General features: G+C 38.7%; 1 protein-coding gene across 24 annotated transcripts in view; it reads right to left on the bottom strand.

Moving 5' to 3' along the window:
* NRCAM (neuronal cell adhesion molecule) overlaps positions 1 to 12,024 on the bottom strand; it is an 84,063-nt gene extending 72,039 nt beyond the window's left edge. For 16 of the 24 annotated variants that reach the window (XM_068549896.1, XM_068549899.1, XM_068549902.1 and 13 more), the window contains exons 1-4: positions 11,916 to 12,024; positions 9,712 to 9,729; positions 6,728 to 6,833; positions 4,630 to 4,826 (exon numbers count right to left, since the gene is read on the bottom strand). In XM_068549896.1, the coding sequence (XP_068405997.1) occupies positions 4,630 to 4,826; positions 6,728 to 6,833; positions 9,712 to 9,729; positions 11,916 to 12,024 (430 nt within the window). The remainder of the gene's footprint in view (positions 1 to 4,629; positions 4,827 to 6,727; positions 6,834 to 9,711; positions 9,730 to 11,915) is intronic. The other 8 variants (XM_068549894.1, XM_068549887.1, XM_068549892.1 and 5 more) reach the window with 1 other exon arrangement.
* Between the last annotated feature and the right edge of the window lie 2,620 nt (positions 12,025 to 14,644).

Genomic DNA, 14,644 nt, shown 5'->3' with positions numbered 1-14,644 from the left:
ATGGATTAAATGCTCCAACCAAAAGACGGAGACTGGCTGAATGGATATAAAAACAAGACCCGTATATATGCTGGCTACAAGAGACCCACTTCAGACCTAGGGACACATACAGACTGAAAGTGAGGGGATGGAAAAACATATTCCATGCAAATGGAAATCAAAAGAAAGCTGGAGCAGCAATTCTCTTATCAGACAAAATAGACTTAAAAATAAAGACTACTACAAGAGACAAAGAAGGACACTACATAATGATCATGGGATCAATCCAAGAAGAAGATGTAACAATTGTAAATATTTATGCACCCAACATAGGAGCACCTCAATACATAAGGCAAATGCTAACAGCCATAAAAGGGGAAATCGACAGTAACACAATCATAGTAGGGGACTTTAACACCCCACTTTCACCAATGAACGGATCATCCAAAATGAAAATAAATAAGGAAACACAAGCTTTAAATGATACATTAAACAAGATGGATTTAATGGATATTTATAGGACATTCCATCCAAAAACAACAGAATACACTTTCTTCTCAAGTGGTCATGGAACATTCTCCAGGACAGGTCATATTTTGGGTCACAAATCAACTCTTGGTAAATTTAAGAAAATTGAAATTGTATCAAGTATCTTTTCCGACCACAATGCTATGAGACTAGATATCAACTACAGGAAAAAAAAATCTGTAAAAAATACAAACACATGGAGGCTAAACAATACACTACTTAATAACCAAGAGATCACTGAAGAAATCAAACAGGAAATCAAAAAATAACTAGAAACAAATGACAATGAAAACACGACGACCCAAAATCTATGGGATGCAGCAAAAGCAATTCTAAGAGGGAAGTTTATAGCAACAGAATCATACCTCAAGAAACAAGAAACATCTCAAATAAACAACCTAACCTTACACCTAAAGCAATTAGAGAAAGAAGAACAAAAAACCCACAAAGTTAGCAGAAGGTAAGAAATCATAAAGGTCAGATCAGAAATAAATGAAAAAGAAATGAAGGAAATGATAGCAAAAATCAATAAAACTAAAAGGTGGTTCTTTGAGAAGATAAACAAAATTGATAAACCATTAGCCAGACTCATCAAGAAAAAAAGGGAGAAGACTCAAATCAATAGAATTAGAAATGAAGAAGGAGAAGTAACAACTGACACTGTGGAAATACAAAGGATCATGAGAGATTACTATAAGCAACTCTATGCCAATAAAATGGACAACCTGGAAGAAATGGACAAATTCTTAGAAATGCACAACCTTCCAAGACTGAACCAGGAAGAAATAGAAAATATGAACAGACCAATCACAAGCACTGAAATTGAAACTGTGATTAAAAATCTTCCAACAAACAAAAGCCCAGGACCAGATGGCTTCACAGGCGAATTCTATTAAACATTTAGAGAAGAGCTAACACCTATACTTCTCAAACTCTTCCAAAATATAGCAGAGGGAGGAACACTCCCAAACTCATTCTATGAGGCCACCATCACCCTGATACCAAAACCAGATAAAGAAACTACAAAAAAAGAAAACTACAGGCCAATATCACTGATGAACATAGATGCAAAACTCCTCAACGAAATACTAACAAACAGAATCCAACAGCACATTAAAAGGATCATACACCATGATCAAGTGAGGTTTACCCCAGGAATGCAAGGATTCTTCAATATATGCACATCAATCAATGTAATAAACCATATTAACAAATTGAAGGAGAAAACCCATATGATCATCTCAATAGATGCAGAGAAAGCTTTTGACAAAATTCAACACCCATTTATGATAAAAACCCTCCAGAAAGCAGGCATAGAGGGAACTTTCCTCAACATAATAAAGGCCATATATGACAAACCCACAGCCAACATCGTTCTCAATGGTGAAAAACTGAAACCATTTCCTCTAAGATCAGGAACAAGACAATTTTGTCCACTCTCACCACTATTATTCAACATAGTTTTGAAAGTGTTAGCCACAGCAATCAGAGAAGAAAAAGAAATAAAAGGAATCCAAATCGGAAAAGAAGAAGTAAAGCTGTCACTGTAGATGACATGATACTATACACAGAGAATCCTAAAGAGGCTACCAGAAAACTACTAGAGCTAATCAATGAATTTGGTAAAGTAGCAGGATACAAAGTTAACACACAGAAATCTCTTGCATTCCTATACACTAATGATGAAAAATCTGAAAGAGAAATTAAGGAAACAGTCCCATTTACCACTGCAACAAAAAGAATAAAATACCTAGGAATAAACCTACCTAAGGAGGTAAAAGACCTATACTCAGAAAACTATAAGACATTGATGAATGAAATTAAAGATGACACAAACAGATGGAGAGATATACCATTTTCTTGGATTGGAAGAATCAATATTGTGAAAATGACTCTACTACCCAAAGCAACCTACAGATTCAATGCAATCCCTACCAAACTACCAATGGCATTTTTCACAGAACTAGAACAAAAAATTTCACAATTTGTATGGAAACACAAAAGACCCTGAATAGGCAAAGCAATTTGAGAAAGCAAAACGGAGCTGGAGGAATCAGGCTCCCTGACTTCAGACTATCCTACAAAGCTACAGTAATCAAAACAGTATGGTACTGGCACAAAAACAGAAATATAGATCAATGGAACAGGATAGAAAGCCCAGAGATAAACCCATGCACATATGGTCACCTTATCTTTGATAAAGGAGGCAAGAATATACAATGGAGAAAAGACAGCCTCTTCAATAAGTGGTGCTGGGAAAACTGGACAGCTACATGTAAAAGAATGAAATTAGAACACTCCCTATCACCATACATAAAAATAAACTCAAAATGGACTAAAGACCTAAATGTAAGGCCAGACGCTATCAAACTCTTAGAGGAAAACATAGGCAGAACACTCCATGACATAAATCACAGCAAGATCCTTTTTGACCCAGCTCCTAGAGAAATGGAAATAAAAACAAAAATAAACAAATTGGACCTAACGAAACTTAAAACCTTTTGCACAGCAAAGGAAACCATAAACAAGACTAAGATACAACCCTCAGAATGGGAGAAAATATTTGCAAATGAAGCAACTGACAAAGGATTAATCTCCAATATTTATGCAGCTCCATATCAAAAAAACAAACAACCCAATCCAAAAATAGGCAGAAGACATAAATAGAAATTTCTCCAAAGAAGATATACAGATTGCCAACAAACACATGAAAGGATGCTCAACATCACTAATCATTAGATAAATGCAAATCAAAACTAAAATGAGGTATCACCTCACACCAGTCAGAATGGGCATCATCAAAATATCTACAAACAATAAATGCTGGAGAGGGTGTGGAGAACAGGGAACCCTCTTGCACTCTTGGTGGGAATGTAAATTGATACAGCCACTACGGAGAACAGTATGGAGGTTCCTCAAAAAACTAAAAATAGAACTACCATATGACCCAGCAATCCCACTACGGGACATATACCCTGAGAAAACCACAATTCAAAAAGAGTCACGTACCACAGTGTTCATTGCAGCTCTATTTACAATAGCCAGGACATGGAAGCAACCTAAGTGTCCATCGACAGATGAATGGGTAAAGAAGATGTGGCACATATATACAATGGAATATTACTCAGCCATAAAAAGAAACGAAATTGAGTTATTTGTAGTGAGGTGGATAGACCTAGAGTCTGTCATACAGAGTGAAGTAAGTCAGAAAGATAAAAACAAATACCGTATGCTAACACATATATATGGAATCTAAAAAAAAAAAAAAAAAGGTCCTGAAGAACCTAGGGGCAGGACAGGAATAAAGACGCAGACGTAGAGAATGGACTTGAGTTCATGGGGAGGGGTAACGGTAAGCTGGGATGAAGTGAGAGAGTGGTAGTAACATATATACACTACCAAATGTAAAATAGATAGCTAGTGGGAAGCAGCCGCATAGCACAGGGAGATCAGCTCGTGCTTTGTGACCACCTAGAGGGGTGGGATAGGGAGGGTGGGAGGGAGACGCAAGAGGGAAGAGATATGGGGATATATGTATATGTATGGCTGATTCACTTTGTTATACAGCAGAAACTAACACACCATTGTAAAGCAATTATACTCCAATAAAGATGTTAAAAAAAAATAAGCTACAAGGATATATTGCACAACATGGGGGATATGGCCAATATTTTATAATATCTATAAATGGAGTATAACAGTTAAAAATTGTACACCTGTAACTTTTATAATATTGTACATCAACCATACTTCAATTAAGAAAATATTTAAAGAAATAACATTTAGACATCAATTACCCATTTCATACCTAATTTATTTCCATCTGGCTGTTTGGAGTACGCTTACACGTAAGATTCATGAGAAATTAATAATTAGATCAATTTGAGGAAAAATACACTTTTCTTACCCCTGGTGTTTTATTCTGGACTTGTACAAAAGACACATTGGATTGGCAAAGCATTAGGCTGAGGAATTGAGGTCAAGTGGAAAGGGGTGATGATTTTCAGAGGATTGGAATCAACGACATTGCTTTCTTGTAATGGTATTTAAATGGTGTAACAGATGCTGGGGTTGGAGCTATACTTTAAAAAGGGTCCTGTTTGGTGAACAGGTCCGACTTACTGGATGGACGGATGACAATGTTATTAGAAATTGCAGCCCCACGTTCGTTCCTGGCTGTACACTGATAAACTCCTTCATACGTCTCTGCTTTCCCCTCGCTCATGATGTTGACTGTGAGGGTTCCCGAGCCAGACTTCATGGTGACAAGAGGGTCTTTATCTATGTCGAAATGAGTCCCATTTCGGGTCCAGGAGAAACTGCCCAACGCATAAAGGATTAAGCTTGTTTACAGTCCAGAAAAACAGGATTATTTCCTCTCTAACAAATTCCTAGCAGTTTTATGGATTTCTAAATAATGATTAGATTTTAGTATTCAGTAAAAAAGCAATAGGCTCCATACCTAAAATGTTTCATTGAATTATGACTTAGAAAAAAGTGCCGGCCATACATACTAAGGTACATGTCTTCATTAGAACTAACCAAAATCTGACTCAATAAAGAAATCATGCATACAAATTGCCTGTCATTTTTCAAAGAAAATATAGGAAGTAGGTCTCCGAGGCACACTCTCTTAGAGCTTTATTAGCATTTTTACTGTAAACTCCATTGTTCATAGAATTGATAACCTGCCTATGAAGATTTGCTCTGGGCTGAAGTGTAAGAAGAAAGGCCTTCACGAGTACTAATATATGTGTGTGTTTAAAAGTGATCAGACCAGTGTCAAGTTGCCAAAATGCGAAGTATGAGTTGGGAGGAGAGGAAGAAACATGAGTTCAGTGGTAAGTGTCGGTTATTAAAAGTGATCATTGTATATCAAATATATTTTGAGAATTTTTAATTCTAGAGATGATTTTTGTAAATTTCTTAGGAAGTATTTCAAATTGTCAACGGAAAGTCTTCTTTTTCAGTTTTATTTATGTAAAAGACTGCCTTATATAAAAGTCCCAGTGCCCAAGTAATCAAATACTTGATAACAGGTCACAAATCAACAATGGCCATGCTCTTACATAAGCATGAATGTCTAAACTTGCCCATGATTTCCAAGCCCTCTTGGATTTCCCTTCCCACTGCTTATCCTTATAGCAGGAGTTGTCACAACTCCTAGGGTAGGGGACAGTGTTGTTGGCTGCTGCTGGCTTATTGGAGGTAGAGGCCAGGGATGCTGCAAAATATCCCACAATGCACAGGAAAGCTCTTGTCTCCACAGCAAAAAATTACCCAGCCCAAAATATCAACAGAGCTGAGGTGGAGAAATCCTGCCTAACAGAGAGTTACAGGAGCTATTAATTAAATGTTAAACTAAAAGGGGTGTCATCAAAGGACATCACATTAGGGCCTGAGTGCTCGAGCGTTTCTAATAATATGACAGAAGAGACTGTTTTGAAGCCAACCTTTGATGGAAGTTTTTGATATACTTTGGTAATTTTTTTCTCCGGTGCCAGTCTGTGATAGATTAATAAGGCTGGTCATAGACAAACTTGGAAATAAAATATTGAGAAAATTTCCCTTATTTATAACTTAAAAAAAATACACATTATCTCTCAATAATAGTAATCCAACTCTCCAGAATTTCCATATATTACTGGACAAGTTACGGATCATCCACTAAGGAGCTGTGGGCCCTTGGTTAGGTTAACCTAGCATTACTGGGCACCAGTTCCCCATCTATAAGATATACTGGTTGGACCAGACAATGTCTAATGTCTCTCCCAACTCTAAAAGGCTGTGCAGTGCTCATGCCAAGGTGCATATGGAGAATCTTGAGTGCTGAACACTGTCATGTTTGGAAAACCACTTGGGGCTATTTTATAGACTTGCAGAGAGCTAGGAGAGATCTTAGAAGTTGTCAAGTTCAACTTCTTTATTTTACATTTATCTGTAAACTGAGGCCCATAGAGAAGGAATTTGCCCATGTCATAAGGCCATCAGAAGGCTCTTTCCACATCTTCCCACAATTTTTTAGCATATCACAGAAAGGTATCAGTATGGAAATGCAACCACCTGGGTTTTTAAGAAGAATCAACTGAATTTAATTAAGCAGAGAGACAGAACAATGAACCTACAAATGATACTTTAATAATATGCAGGACCTGAAATTAACTTCAACATGAGTATCAATGCTTATTATCAGTATTATAACAGCAGAAAGCACACCCACCTTGGAGGAGGTTTCCCTTTGGCCTCACACTGGATTACAATATTCTCCCGTGGGTCAATAATGTAATCTTTTGGAGACTGTTGAGTAATGGTTGGAGGTTGTACCACTTAACGGTAGAAAGAAGAACAATGTAAAGAAATAAATCATTTAATATCATAATAGCAATCACTTTTTTCTATATCAAAATCACTTACCCTAGACTAAATATGCTCCAAATGTTTTTAGTAATTTCTACTGTGGTAACACACCCCCTCAGCAGATTTTTAGCTAAAAGACTCCTAAAATTTTGGAGTCAAGGCATAACTCCCTTTTGGTAACTTTATATGTGCTCATAAAGCCCATTTTCCCACATGGAAAGTTTGGGAAAATAATTACCAATATAAGCTTAATATTAAGATCGTTTCATTTCTGATGTAACAATGAGAAATTTCTCTGATAGCTTTGATTCAAATGATGCCTTTCAATGAAATTTAAGTTATGAGGTAAATTTGTATCTTTCTTGGGAAACAGTAACTGACTTGTAGTTCATTACTGGGCTCATGTAAATTAATACATTGGTAACAAATATATTTGAGAAGCTAACGTGAAAAAGATGGTTAAAATTAGAGACTTGACATGTCTTATTAGAGCCAGGAGGTAGGTGGCTACTAGGAACAAAGATAAAACAACCTTCTTCAGAAGAGAAATTGAATTGGGAAGCTCTCTGTTTTAGGAAACAATATTCTCATTTCACTCTTCAAAGTGTTATCTGATCATTTATTATCAGATTGTAGGGAGAAACCGTTCTGATCTGGAGCAACTGAATCTGAAAAAAGCTGGTACGTGGACATTTGATGTTCAGGTCACTCTAAGATTACCACGTCTTCCTTCTTGTGAAATCAGAATCACAGAGTGTAGAACAGGAAGGGACTGGAGAAATAATCCCTTTTGACTTCTTTTGTTGCTCAGAGTAGCAAAATAGCTTGACTAGGAAGGCACAAAGCAGAGAAGAGAAGCGAACTCTCCTGGTGGAAGCCACTGCCTTGCACAACTCGAAGGAGAGCTGTTTACACAGACCAGTGGTTCTCAACCTGGGGCCATTTGCCCCCAGCCCTTGGGGGACATCTGGCCACATCCAGAGTCCATCTTGGTTGTCACCACTGGGATGGGGGTGGTCCTGGCATCTGGTGGGTAGAGGCCAGGGATGTGGCTAAACATCTTACAATGTACAGGACATCTTTACCATGTAAAGACTTATCTGGATCATTTTTCATATTCTGGCTCATCCCTTTCCTCTCCACCTATGCTCTGTGCTTCCTTTGTGAAACTTCTTCCACCTGTCAATCAAGTATTTCCCAAAGCTTAATAATCGTCCTCAGCTTTTGCCTTTCTTTCCTGTGGTGAATTGTTGCCAGGGCTAAATTGATCATTTCCATGCTCAATGCCTTATAAATCTGTAAACATGGATCTCTTCTCTTGCTTTGTCTGCAGTCTCGGGGCTGTTCACCAGACATCTCTTACTAAACATCCAAATAACACCTAAAATATAGATAAAAAATGAAACTCATAATTGCCATCATTTATTGTGCACCTATTAACTGCGGGATACTGCACAGCATCAATTTCAACTCCTTTCCCAAGATCCATCCCTTCCTCATCCTCCTTAGCCAGCCGCTCTTCCCAGCCTCTAGCACTGTTCACAGGACACTCATTCTTCTAGCCGGCAGTTACCAAAGCTGGTTAACAGTTTGGGCTAGTGCTTAAGAACTAGTCTGTCTATTTCTTACCAGCTGTGAGACTTCAAGCAAGTTTCTTAAACTTCTGTAAGCCCTCGTTTCCATAGAGGAAAAATAGGGTTTAAAAGTAGTATCTACCTCCTAGGGTTGCTGGGAAAATTAAATAAAATAATTTGTGTAAAATTCTTAGTACATTCCAGTCCTATAATGGTTCAGTGATGTTAGCTGTATTTAAATTACCATCATAATCAGTTTTAATTAGACCAGCTTCACTTTGGAGTGATCCTTCAGGCTTTGGGAGTAGAGAGTTTGGGATGATGGAAAGAAGCCTTAGAATTTCCCACTCAGGGATTGCTGGGCATAGGTGGTGGGTAGGGGGATTTTTAGGAGTGACTCAGTCCAATTCTTTGTGCTTTTCTGTAAGTGACAGAGGTGCAAGGGCGATGGTTGCAGACCCAGAACTTCTATTCATGTGTCTGTAACAGAGCTGGCTTAGCTGCCATGCATAACTGCTAGGAGTTTACCACCTAGATGTACCTCTTTGAACCGTGCTTAGGTCATCTGGCAACTAACAAGGGCTTTGAAGTAATAAGGGGAAAAGGTGATTTTATATAATTTTCCTGGCTAATCTAATATCAAAGAATTTTTCAAATGCCTGAAAACTACCTTTTTAGGTAGATGACAGATGTTGCCCTACTGTCAGAGGCAGCAGTTTTTGATTAGAGCACGCCACTTGGAGACGATGGGAATGGGGGTGCCTGTCTTTTGCACACATCAAAACAATATTCAAATTCTCTGGGCCATTATACTGATGACACTTAGAAACACTAGTCTACCCAGTCCTACAGGTTGAAGAAGTTTGAGAGCGAACTCGGGTGCAGCATTTTCATGCGCCCACCTCCTATATATACCCAAAGACATGTTTTTATTCCAGCAAGCCTTTAATAGCATTTCGAACCAGACATTCTCTTCAAATTTTGTGAATTTTCTCACTGAGTTACATCAGATGTGAACAAAGCTCAGCAGTTAGTAGCCCAGAATATTGGTAAAAGAAAGACAGTAATACCTGAGTCTTCAGAATTCATGCAAGGAATAGATTAAACCTGCTTCTTGGAATTTAAATGCAATGATTAGCCACAGTAAACACACACGCTTAAAAAGACGTTAGTCACGAAAACAAAATTGTGCGTTTTAATTCACAGCATTCATTCAAAAACAAAGACACAGTCAAATTTTCACACCGCCTGGTAATGACGGAAAGACACTTACAGTCTTCAAGAAGTTTTGCTTTTTCCCCATCAATATCAGCAGGTGAGTGGGCAAACAGGATTAAAGAAAATCAGGTGTTAGTAAGAAGAACGTTAGCACCCTGAAGATAAAAGGGGCATCTTGCCTATTTTATTTGACCTAAAAAACCGGTAGAGCAAAGGTGGAGGTTGTGAAGTAGCAAGGGAAAGAAACTCCCATTAAAGGTTTTGTTTATTCCTGAAGCAGACCTTTCTACATACACATATGGAAGAACAAAAGGGATGCTATAGGCCAAAAAATGATTCTGCCAGGAATAGGAACGCCTAATTCCATTCCATACGTGTTGTGCTGGACAAGTAATTACATTCAATTTGAAAAACAGCTGAAATCTACAATTAATCTGAGTTGTCACATACTGTGTTGTGTCTGAGCCTATTATCCCAGACATCACTACGCACATGGTGATAATACCTAACAATGGGACATTGCTACAATGACAGTGTTCCATCCAAGCCAAATCCAACACTGATTTGAGGTTTTTCTATTTCTACGGTTAATCGCCAAGTCGGTAATTGCACTTTTCAGACTGTTAGCATGTTTCTGCTTCAGAATTCCTCAGTCACCCAGGGTCTGCCAGTACCCACCCCAAGGAGCAGCTCACGGAAAGGGGGGATAAGGAATAGGGGCAGGGAAGACATTACATTAGCATGCAATTCACGTGATTCTGCTGTGCTGCCTGTCATTACTACTTGCAAAGGTTAATGCAGGAGCGCCTGGGTTGCCTGTGACTTTCTTTTCATCATGGTTCTGCTCTTCTCCATTAGCAGCGATAACTGAGTTAGCCGTAGGTGACTGTTTCCCTCTGATTGTAAGATTGAGCAGTCAGATTAAAGGGGAATATATTTAACAGAAGAGAGAACAAAAGCATTTCTCTCAAATGCTCTTTCTTCTATACACCCATTAGGGCGAATGCTTACTTAGGCATTCCAACTCCAACGGGCTTAACCAATCATATCTCTCTTTTCTTTTTTTTTTTTTTAACTGAAATTAAGGTCACTGAATGAATATCTTTTGAAAAGAAGGAGAATGTTGCATTTTCTTACACTTTAGACTACAGATGCACAGAAAAGGGAGTCAACAAAGTATGGGACCAATCACATCTCTTCTTAATTGCCTTCCCACTGGCAGTTGCAACCTCTTTGGCAAAAAAAAAAAATTGACATCCCAACAATTGAATCGCCCCGGGAAAGTGTACCTTCCTTGTACCTTGGAAAGCTCGCCAAACAGATGTTCTATTCAAGAAGCTAATGGATTTAAAGAGGTCATGCTGATTAGGGATGAAGAATAAATCAGTTCTGAAGTACAGTATTAGTCCAGATTTCAAATTCTGCTTTCCGTTGCAGGCAAAGTGACCCGTTGGCACCTAGCATTATCTTTAGTTCTTACAAACAGGCCACCGAGCCCAGGGAGAGTGCAGTACATACAGTACTTTATTCAGGAAAGGGTGGGCTCCTATAGTAGCTGTTACTTGCTCCATTTTAAATAGTAATTTTGCCGAAGACTTGTTTAATTCTCAACATTGACATCTTGGTCTTTGATCACCGTTTTAAAAACAAAGACCTTTCACTAGGCTTTAGATAAGATATATTTCCTAGCTCTAAACTCATATTTAAGATCCCAAACTCCAAAGTGAATTTTGCCTTGTCTGAATCCAGAGAAACAAGCCGTGGGTAGTTTGGGGATACAGAGGGCGTGGGGTTGGCTGAGAGGTGATCTTTTCACTCTTAGCATATGAAGAAAGAAGGTGGAGATGCGGCGACAGGATAAACGGTGGGTGGGGTGGGGGGGTCTCTGTGATCATTTTAAAGCAACTCCTACAGTTTTCTTGCAGGACGGCTTCTATAAAGAGTTGCCTGTTGGGAGGATCAGGGCAGTTCACAATTCACTCCTTCTCTGGTCAGTCCCCCACCATGGTACACCAAAAGCACCTGAGGGGAGGGACAGATAATGACAGGGAAGGGACAATGTGTCTGACCGATTCAATGGCCATTTCTAGGGTCTGATTCTTTATAAACACAGGGTGCTGAAGGTAAAAGCCAAATTAGTTTTGATTCACTTTTCAGGATCACACGGACATCTGCTCCATCCACACAGTTCAGAGTGATGGTAAATGCCGGGGAGGGTCTGACTCCCGGGCCTAACAGCTTTCCAACGTTAATACTTACGATCAAGAGGGACTTCCAGTGCACTAATCATCTGGCACAGGAAGAGTATCAGGGGTGCTCTGCCTGCAGATAAGTGCTTCTTTTTCGGCATCATTATTTTAAGCTGCATTAGCTGAACTCCCGCTGAGCCCCACAAGCTGAATTTCCTTTTCTTCTTTCACAAAAGATGTGTGTGCAATGTTTAAATAAGTCTCATGCAGGAAACTGAAAAAGGATAGGAGAAGAATTATCGTGCATTTTTTAAAAAAGGAGGAAATGAAGAGAGGGAGTCGGCAGCACAGAAAATCAGTTCTGTATTATACATGAACTCTAAATGGAACTCTAACTTCTAAATATTTCACTCTGAAGACTGGGAGAATCACTTATTCATAAATCAGCTAAAATTAGGTCAGAAATATTTGTAGTGATGTCAAGCAAAAGCTGTCAACTTTGCCATCCTTCTGGTGTTCCCATTTTGAATATCTGCTTTATATTAGAGGCGACCATGTCCCTAATAGATCAGGAAAACTTGGCTTATAAATCGGTTAGAAGGTGTGCCTTTGAAGGGGAGGCCTAATGGCTTCTCCTTTCTAGAGATTCCCTCTGGGAAAGTTCAGGGCATGGTTGCCAACTTGCTTCAAACCCCAAACACTGATTTACTGGTTGAACCACCAAGAAATCCGGCCTTCTCCATCTCCTACCTAGACTGTGGCAACAGCTATGCCTGGGCTCTGAGTTCCAGGTCTTCCTCACTGCAGTCACCCTCTTAAACAGTGCTGATTAGTTTTGCTAAGGGTCTTTGGTTAAATACTGTGAGTAGCCCCATGGGACCTACCCGATTAAAGTTCAATATATCCTTAAATAAGTAACACAAAAACTGCAATGACCTGGTCTCAATTTATCCCACCAACCTCATTTCCCCCTATCGTCATGTAAGTATTCTTTTTTCTTTGACTGTCTGATTCTGCTTTTCTTTCTTGGGTCAATCCTTCAATACGCTTTGAATTTTCCTAACTTCTTGCCTTGGTTTATTCTATTCCTTTTACCTGGAATGCCCTCTCCACCATATTTCCTCAACAACGTCCAATGGATTTCTTTATAGAGCATTTATTGGGTTGGCCAAAAAGTTCGTTTGGGTTTTTTTGTAACATCTTATGGAAAAACCTGAACGAACATTTTGGCCAACCCAACATGAGCTGATCACTCAAACTAGAAGGCATTTCGCTCTCTGAGAATCCCTGAAATGACGTTTTATTCGCCACATAGAGTATACAGGTAGATACAGTGATAGACTTTTTTGGGGGTACGCATGCTCTCTCCCCTACTCCTTCAGGCAAAGATTGAGCCTCTCCCATCCTTGTATTCCTCTCCTATCACCTAAGATAGTATGCCTTGCACATGAAAGTGCAAGAGAACATGAGCACACAGAATACAGACCTCTGTCCTACAACAGACCTCTACCTGCAATGACGGCTTTAATCTTCTCGTTAATAAAGAGAAGTGTGAGTGACCAACGGCTCTCTTGAGAAGGTAGGGATGTCATTATTATAAACTAGGATCGTTCTTACGGCTTAAGTACTGAATTATTTGTGTAATCGTGTATTTTTAAAGTGTCCATCTTTCCCACTGAACTGAAAGCCTCGAAGGGTAGGGACCACATCTTTCCTGTTCCCCATTGTGTCCCCAGAGCTCATCACAGTGCCTGGCACATGGGAGGGAGTAAATAAATATTGGTAGAAAAAAAGTGAAGGGGGGAAAGGGGGAAGGTGAGGTTGTATTCAGATAGGCACTCTGACCACAGTCTGCCTGAGGCTATATTTATATTTACGTTACTTGATTTAAAAACCAAACTCTTGTCAATATGGTCCAATTAGCTGGCATATCATGTCTGTGTATGGAAGAGAGCTTAAATGTATAAAAGAAAAATGAAACAATGCTGACAACATGTGTTTTGCTAGCAGCTGAGTTCTGATTTGAACCTGATTATAATTATAGTTGGACATTTCTTGCTAAACAAATACAAAAAAATATGCTAAACATAGACATTATACATATATAAATATTATTTTGTGAATGAAACATCCATACTGTGAGGTTTCATTTAAGATCCAGGAAATTTGTCTTTCCGTATTATAATATATAAACAATCATGACCATTAAACATCGAGAGGCCGGTAGAAAAGCTCGCCCAACCATTTCTAACCAGAATATAAACCAGACTGTCTTTCTGTGCATGCAAAGCAGATCTATACCATTTAATCGAACTTACTTAGGTCTCTCATGATTTTTTGTTGTTGAAACGCTAATTGTGAATTTACACATAAGCTTCAAGGAAAATAAACATAAATGGCACAAATGGCACTAAAACAAGTCAATGTTACATACTACACATACTGAGAGAAAACGACAGAACCAAGCACCAAGAAAACAAAAGGCATACCTGCCTGATTCGTGTGTCAAGCTAACTGAGTTTATTCAATTTAAGTGCCTAGCTTTCTGAACAGATGCCAGAGAACTAAAACATTTTCTAAAAGATGTACTAAGAAATCGTAATGCCCGTAAGATCTTAAGCAACTACATACAATTTCCAAGTTCTTCATTCATTATTTTGCCTGGATGCCTTAACTATTTATTCATCCTTCAGAACAGAGAAACAGTGAGACAACATCATATAAAAGAAAGTATCATTCAACCTGCTTTGTCTTTTCAGAATATAGATGGAATAAAATATTCCACATTAAATCACAGTG

This window comes from Eschrichtius robustus, chromosome 8, assembly GCF_028021215.1.
Source record: "Eschrichtius robustus isolate mEscRob2 chromosome 8, mEscRob2.pri, whole genome shotgun sequence".
NCBI classification, from domain to species: Eukaryota; Metazoa; Chordata; class Mammalia; order Artiodactyla; family Eschrichtiidae; genus Eschrichtius; species Eschrichtius robustus.
Note: the sequence above shows the minus strand (reverse complement) of the source record. Positions and strands in the feature narration are given on the sequence as shown.